General features: G+C 46.3%; 1 protein-coding gene across 1 annotated transcript; it reads right to left on the bottom strand.

Annotated features, from left to right (window-relative positions):
* Nucleotides 1–4,743: 4,743 nt before the first annotated feature.
* LOC129488721 (small ribosomal subunit protein uS5-like) lies at nt 4,744–5,205 on the bottom strand (the record flags this gene model as incomplete). Its single annotated transcript, XM_055291295.1, has 1 exon — nt 4,744–5,205. A coding segment is annotated over one exon (462 nt), but the record flags the coding sequence as incomplete, so codon positions are not given.
* Nucleotides 5,206–7,992: the final 2,787 nt, after the last annotated feature.

Raw genomic sequence — 7,992 nt, 5'->3', positions numbered from 1 at the left:
CTGTACTTACTTTGAATTTTTATTTTATTTTGTAGAGACAGGGGTCTCACTTTGTTGCCAGGCTGGTTTTGTACTCCAGGCTTCAAGCAATCCTCCTACCTTGGCCTCCCAAAGTGCTGGGATTATAGATATGAGCCACTGCACCTGGCCTATGCTGCGCATTGTAATTGTTATTTTATTTATTTTAGAAAAATACATGTTTTTTAATTAATTGATTTTTATTTTTTATTTATTTATTTTTTTGAGACAGAGTCTTACTGTGTTGCCCAGGGTGGAGTGCAGTGGTACAATCTCGGCTCACTGCAGCCTCCACCTCCCAGGTTCAAGCAGTTCTCCTGCCTCAGCCTTCCCCACCCCTGAGTAGGTGGGATTACAGGCATGTGGCAGCACACCTAGCTAACTTTTGTATTTTTGGTAGAGACGGGGTTTCACCATGTTGCCCAGGCTGGTCTCGAACTCCTGAGTGCAAGCGATCCGCCCATCTCGGTCTCCCAAAGTGTTGGGGTTACAGGCGTGAGCCACTGCGCCTGGTCTGATTTTTATTTTTAGACACAAGGTCTTGCTTTGTCTCCCAGGCTGGAGCACAGTAGTGCAATCATAGCTCGCTGCAGCCTCTAACTCCTGGGCTCAAGTGATCCTCCTGCTTCAGCCTTCCTGTTATTTTAGAGTACACTCCTACATACATCTTGCGTTTACTGCATCTCTTGATTGCACCATTTTCTCTGTATTTGATTTGATCTTGGGTCATTTTGTTTTATGGCCCCTACACATACAAAATTCACAGCTAATGTTGCCAGGAAGAGGCCACATCGAGTGGTTGACCTGGAAGCAAAATTAAAAGTGATTAAGGACTACAAAGGTGGCAAATCCGCAATGACTATTACTTGCCAGGCAGGTAGGTCCGTTCCACCATAGCTATGATTTTGAAGAACAAGAACAAAATGATGGAAGCTGTTAAAGGATCTGCTTCACTGAAGGCAATGAAATGAACAAAAACGAGAGAAGGGCCTAAATCTGATCTGGTTACATTTCTAATGACCTGGATTGAAGACCAGACACAGAAGCATATCCCTCTCAGCCACATGACAATCACTGACAAAGCAAAGTTTGTTTGTGATGTTGAAAGGAAAGACTGGATCCAACTACAGTGTGGAATTTACTGCTAGCTCGGGGTGGCTTAAACTATTCAAGAATCGTTATTCATTACATAATGTGAAAGTGAGTGGTGAGTCTGTAAGTGCTGATGTGAAGGCAGCTGAAGAATTTTTGGAAACTCTAGATAAGCTGATTGTGAGGAAAATTACTTGCAGGAGCAAATCTTTAATATGGATGAAACCTCCTATTCCGAAAATGGATGCCTGAAAGTACTTTCATTTATAAAGAGGCCAAGTTAATGCCAGGTTTCACGGCTTTTAAGGACAGAATAACAGTCTTGCTTGAGAGCAATGTGGCAGGTTACAAACTGAAACCCTTTGTGATCTGGTACAGGGAGAACTCCAGGGCCTTCCAGCTTATCAATAAATTCGTGTTGAGGCCTGGCATGGTGGCCCACACCTGTAATCCCAGCACTTTGGGAGGCCAAGGCAGGAGGATCTCTTGAGCCCAGGAGTTCAAGGCTGTAGTGAGCAATGATCATGCCACTGCATTCCAGCCTGGGTGATAGAGTGAGACCCTGTCTTTTAAAAAACGAACAAAAGGCTGGGCATGGTGGCTCATGCCTGTAATCCCAGCACTTTGGGAGGCCGAGGTGGGCGGATCACGAGGTCAAGAGATCGAGACCATCCTGGCCAACATGGTGAAGCCCTATCTCTACTAAAAACACAAAAATTAGCCGGGCGTGGTGGCACATGCCTGTAATCCCAGCTACTCGGGAGGCTTAGGCAGGAGAATGGCTTGAACCTGGGAGGTGGAGGTTGCAGTGAGCCGAGATCATGCCACTGCACTCCAGCCTGGGCAATAGAGCAAGACTCCATCTGAAAAAAACAAAACAAAACAAAACAAACAAAAAAACAAGCACACACTGCCAGTGTACTTCAGGAGCAATGAAAAGTCATGGAAACTCTGCTTCCAAGGTGCATTCCTGAATTGCTACGCCAGCACAGTGAAGTATTGTTTGGGAAGAACATACCTTCCAATATTTTGCTTATTGTTGATAATGTTCCCAAACGTCTGGCTTTTACTGGTGATCTTCATCCCGGTATGAGTGGTGTTTCTCCCTTCAAATACCACCTCTTTGATCCAACCAATGGATCAAGGAGCTGTAGCAGCTTTTAAGGTCTACTACTGTATTAGTCCGTTTTGACGCTGCTAATAATGACATACCCCAGGCTGGGTACTTTGTAAAGAAAAAGAGGTTTAATGGACTCACAGTTCCACATGGCTGGGGAGGTCTCACAACCATGGTGGAAGATGAAAGTCACATTTTACATGGCGGGAGACAAGACAGAATGAGAACCAAGCGAAAGGGCTTTCCCCCTATAAAACCATCAGATCTTTTTTTTTTTGAGACTGAGTCTCACTCTGTCGCTCAGGCTGGAGTGCAGTGGTGTGATCTCGGCTCACTGCAACCCCTGCCTCCTGGGTTCAAGCAATTCTCCTGCCTCAGCCTCCCCAGTAGCTGAGATTACAGGTGTGCACCACCACACCCAGTTAAGTTTTGTATTTTTAGTAGAGATGGGGTTTCACCATATTGGCCAGGCTGGTCTCAAATCCCTCACGTCAAGTGATCTGGCTGCTTTGGTCTCCCAAAGTGCTGGGATTACAGGCATGAGCCACCATGCCCGGCCCCATCAGATCTTATGAGATTTATTCACTACCATGAGAACAATACGGGGGAAACCACCCCATGATTCAATTATCTCCCACCGGCTTCCTCCCACAACACATGAGAATTATGGGAGCTACAGTTCAAGATGAGATTTGGGTGGAGACACAGTCAAACCATATCAGCTACCCAAGGAAGACCTTTACCCAGGCTATTACTGCAACTGAGAGAGACACTAAGAAGACACTAATGTAATTCTAGAAGGATTACAACGTTTACGACTGCATCAAGGACCTTGTTTGGGACTGGGGCAGTGTCATCAAGGCATGTCTGCATGGCATCTGGAAGAAGAAACTGAATAGGTTTGTTCATGACTTCAAAGGATTTGCCAAGGATAAGAAGGTTGCAAAAAATCAACATAGCTGTGGTTGGAGATGGCAAACAACTTTAACCTCGGTGTGGATGAGGATGCCATTGAGGAGGTCCTAGAGGTGGTTCCTAAGGAACCGATGAATGAGGGGTTGTTGGAACTGGAACAGGAACACATAGCTGAAGAACAGACAAGAGAAAAAGAAACTGCAGAAGAAAAAGAACTTCCAAGAAAATTCACAGTGAAGGGCTTAGCAAAAGCTTTTACAGACCTCAACCAGCTCCTTTAAAAGCTTGGAAACATGGGCCAGGCGCAGTGGCTCACGCCTGTAATCCCAGCACTTTGAGAGGCCGAGGTGGGTGGATCACGAGGTCAGGAGATCGAGACCATCCTGGCTGACATGGTGAAACCCCGTCTCTACTAAAAATACAAAAAATTAGCTGGGTATGGTGGTGGGCGCCTGTAGTCCCAGCTACTCAGGAGGCTGAGGCAGGAGAGTGGCGTGAACTCAGGAGGTGGAGCTTGCAGTGAGCCGAGATCGCGCCACTGCACTCCAGCCTGGGCGAGAGAGTGAGACTTTGTCTCAAAAAAAAAAAAAAAAGTTTGGAAACATGGACCCCTTGACAATGAAAGGTTTTCCTCAATAGAGAGGAATGTTTACGGTGCAGTATTTGCTGACAAGAAAATCTATGATGACTGCATAGTATTCCATGGTGTATATGTGCCACATTTTCTTAATCCGGTCTATTGTTGTTGGACATTTGGGTTGGTTCCAACTCTTTGCTATACCTAATGCTAAATGACGAGTTAATGGGTGCAGCAAAACAACATGGCACATGGATACATATGTAACAAACCTGCACACTGTGCACATGTACCCTAAAACCTAAAGTATAATAATAAAAAATAATAAATGAATAAATAAATAAAATAAAAAAAGAAAAAAGGCATTAACTTAAAAACAAACAAACAAACAAACAAAAAAGAAAATCTATGATGAAAAAAGAAACAGGTCCAGGTGCAGTGGCTCACACTTGTGATCCCAGCACTTTGGGAGGCCGAGGCAGGAGGATTGCTTGAGCCCAGGAGTTCAAGAGCCTGGACAACATAGTGAGACCCCATCTCCACAACAAAGTAAAAAGATTAGCTGAGCATGGTGGCACATGCCTGTAGCTTCAGCTACTTGGGAGGCTGAGATGGGAGGATCACTTGAGCCCAGGAGGTTGAGGCTGCAGTGAGCTGTGATTGTGCCACTGCACTCCACTCCAGCCTGGGTGACAGAGTGAAAATCTGTGTCCAAAAAGAAAAGGAAAAAGAAACAAACCAAGCAAACCACCATGTATTTCTTCAGAGTGATACCTCCTCGAGAAGAGCCTCAGGCAGGTCCTTTAGGAAGTATTCCAGAATAAGGCATTGCTATTACAGGAGATGACGGCCCCATATGTGTTGCTGCCCTTAGAGACCTTCTGGTGGGATGAGATGTGACGGTGGAAGGTGGGAGACAGTGATATTGATGATCTGGACCCTGTGTAGGCCTAGGCTAATGTGTATGTTTGTGTCTTTTTTTTTTTTTCAGGCTTAATCACTTTATTTTTCTTGTATAAAAACCCTATATTGTAGCCACAGCTGGAGCCTGGGTCCACTGCACGGAGACTCTAGTGTGGGTCTTGACGAGGTGGTCAGTGAATTCCTGATAGGGAGACCTAGTGAATACAGTCTCCTCCCAGAGGTCGGGGATCAGGTAGCTATAGGTCTTAGAGATGGCATCAAAGGTGGCCTTGGCGAAGTTGCCCAGGGTGGCAGTGCAGCCCTGGGCTGAGGTGTAGCAGTCATCGATATCAGCCATCATGAGCAGCTTCTTGGGCACAGGCGCCGAGACGATGCCAGTGCCCCTGGGTGCAAGGATGAGGTGCACCAGCACGGAGCCGCAGCGGCCTGTCATCTTGCAAGGGACGGTGTAGGGCTTGCCAATCTTGTTCTCCCAGCAGCCTGTGCTTACGGGGACAATGGAGAGCTTGGCCAGGATGATGGCCCCGCGCATGGCAGAGGCCACCTCCTTGGAGCACTTAAAACCCAGACTTTCCTTCCTTCCTTCTTTCTTTCTTTCTTTCCTTCCTTCCTTCCTTCCTTCCTTCCTTCCTTCCTTCCTTCCTTCCTCCTTCCTTCCTTCCTTCCTTCCTTCCTTCCTTCCTTCCTTCCTTCTTCCTTCCTTCCTTCCTTCCATCCTTTCTTTGTTCTTTTTTTTTTTTTGAGAAAGAATCTTGCTCTGTCACCCAGGCTGGAGTGCAGTGGTATGATCTTGGCTCACTGCAACCTCCGCCTCCCAGGTTCAAGCGATTCTCCTGCCTCAGCCTCCTGAGTGGCTGGAATTATAGGCGTGTGCCACCACACCCAGCTAACTTTTGTATGTATTCCTTGGGCAAAAACCACACAAATAGGATAGTACACAGACTTCTGTAAATTTATTTTTGCACTGAATCATCTGTCTCAGAGATTGTATCATGTTTTGCATATTTAAGCCTGCTTCATTCTTTTTAATGTCTACATAGCTTTCCATTAGATGACTATACCAGCATTTATGCAGCCAGCCCTCTACTGATGGGCATTTAGGTTGTTTCCAATTTTTTTTTTTTTTTTTTTTTTTTTGAGACAGGGTATGGCTCTATCACCCAGGCTGGAGTGCAGTGGTGTGACCTTGGTTCACTGCAGTCTCGACCTCCTGAGCTCAAGTGATCCTCCCATCTCATCCTCCTGAGTAGCTGGGACTACAGCCACATGCCACCATGCCCGGCTGATTTTTGTATTTGTTGTAGAGATGGGGTCTCACTGTGTTGCCCAGACTGGTCTTGAACTCCTGAGCTCAGGTGATCCTCCTGCCTTGGCCTCCTAAAAAGCTGGGATTATAGACATGCACCATCTCGCCAGGCCTGTTTCCAATCTTTTAATGCTACCATAACATAAGGCTTCAGTAAGAATCCTTGAGCCTACATCTTTGGGCAGGTGGACAAGGGTATCTGTAGTATGACTTCCTAAAAATTGATTCATCACAAATACCGGTTCTTGGAATACCGTTGAAGGCTCATTGGCTTATCTCTTTTTGTCCTGCAGTGCCCGGGCCAGTGCACCATGGATTATTTGTTGAACTAAAAACTCAGACTTGGAGAAGTTCTGAGCTGGAAAGGTCCTCAGAGTTCACAGTTGTTTATTTCTCAAACATTTTCTAAACTCCCATGGGCCTAGGCTAGGCATATACTAGGCACAGGGGTTCACAGATGAACAGATGGGATTCTGCCTTCGAAGAACTCACAGTAGAATAAGGAGACAGGCATGCAAACAAATGATTGAAATCTGTAGGTACTTTGATAAGGGTATATGTGAAACATAGTAGGGACATTTTATAGACAATGAAACCAAAATCCATATGCCGAAGTGACTACTGTGTAATCACTGGTGTGGCTCTCTCTCCCTCTTTAGAATACCAACTTTTAGGATTTTTTTTTTTTTTGAGACAGGGTCTTTCTCTTTCACCCAGGCTGGAGTGCAGTGGCGCAGTCACAACATACTGCAGCCTCAACCTCCTCATCTCAATGGATCCTCCCACCTCAGCCTCCCAAGTAGCTGGAACTACAGGCACACGCCACCACACCTGGCTATTTTTAAATTTTTTGTAGAGACAAGATCTCAACACGTTGCCCAGGTTGGTCCCGAACTCCTAGGCTCAAATGATCCTCCTGCCTTGGCCTCCCAAAGTGCTGGGGTTACAGGTGTGAGTGACTGCGCCCAGCTAGACTTTCTGAAAGTTAGGTTCTATCCTATCTGTTTTACCTCCTTCATAAGCCTGAGCTCCCTTTCTCCTGCAGTCAGTATGCAGTAGTTATGGTTATGTCACAGGCACTGAGATTTGCATTTTCACCTGGTCTCATGTAAGTGCCCCACCAACTCCGTGAAGCAGGTTGTTATCACCTGAATCAGTGCATACTCCGCCTTCGCCATCCACTGAGCTCTACTGCCTCTCCTCGGGGCTTTTGTCTGCTCCGCTCACCTGGTTCCTGGTCAGCAGGGCTGCTTGACGAGGTGTGACCGAGATACCAGCTGAGCACCGAGTGGTTACGGGTTTGTCCTCTGAATCCCAGTCTGGGCTTAGTTGCCAAATCCACCACTATTCACCGTGTGACCTCGAGCAGCTGCCGCATCTACAGAATGGTCATGACAGTCCCTATCTCAGAGAGCCTGAGGGTGAGTAGTGAAGATAAAGTGCACACAAGGCTGAGAATGGTGGCCCACTCTGAGCCGCCCACAGAGGAGGCTGTGCTGGTGGGGCTGGCCACGTTATTTTACCCAGAGTCATAGAATCAGGTCCTGAGACCTACAAGCACTTCTCTTTCTATGATTTGTATTTTATAAGCTCTTGTCTACCAAACACGTTTTTTTTGTTTTGAGGCGGAGTCTCGCTGTGTTACCCAGGCTGGAGTGCAGTGGTGTGATCTAAGCTCACTGGAACCTCTGCCTCCTGGGTTCAAGTCATTCTCCTGCTTCAGCCTCCTGAGTAGTTGGGATTACAGGCATGTCCACCACGCCTGGCTAATTTTTGTGTTTTTAGTAGAGACAGGGTTTCACCATGTTGGTCAGGCTAGTCTTGAACCCCTGACCTCGTGATCTGCCCGCCTCGTCCTGCCAAAGTGCTGGGATTACAAGTGTAAGCCACCGTGCCTGGCACCAAACACATCTTAGCCAAACAAAATGTAGTCAGATTTTAGATGAAAACATAGGGCATAGTCAAAACAAATTTTTCAAATTTTTCAAATTTGTTTTTAGCCAAAATAAATTTTATGGTCTTATCACAGATTTGGGAAAAGCT

Source organism: Symphalangus syndactylus, chromosome 8, assembly GCF_028878055.3.
Source record: "Symphalangus syndactylus isolate Jambi chromosome 8, NHGRI_mSymSyn1-v2.1_pri, whole genome shotgun sequence".
NCBI classification, from domain to species: domain Eukaryota; kingdom Metazoa; phylum Chordata; class Mammalia; order Primates; family Hylobatidae; genus Symphalangus; species Symphalangus syndactylus.
The sequence above is the reverse complement of the archived record's forward strand: the minus strand, read 5'-3'. Positions and strand labels throughout refer to the sequence as shown.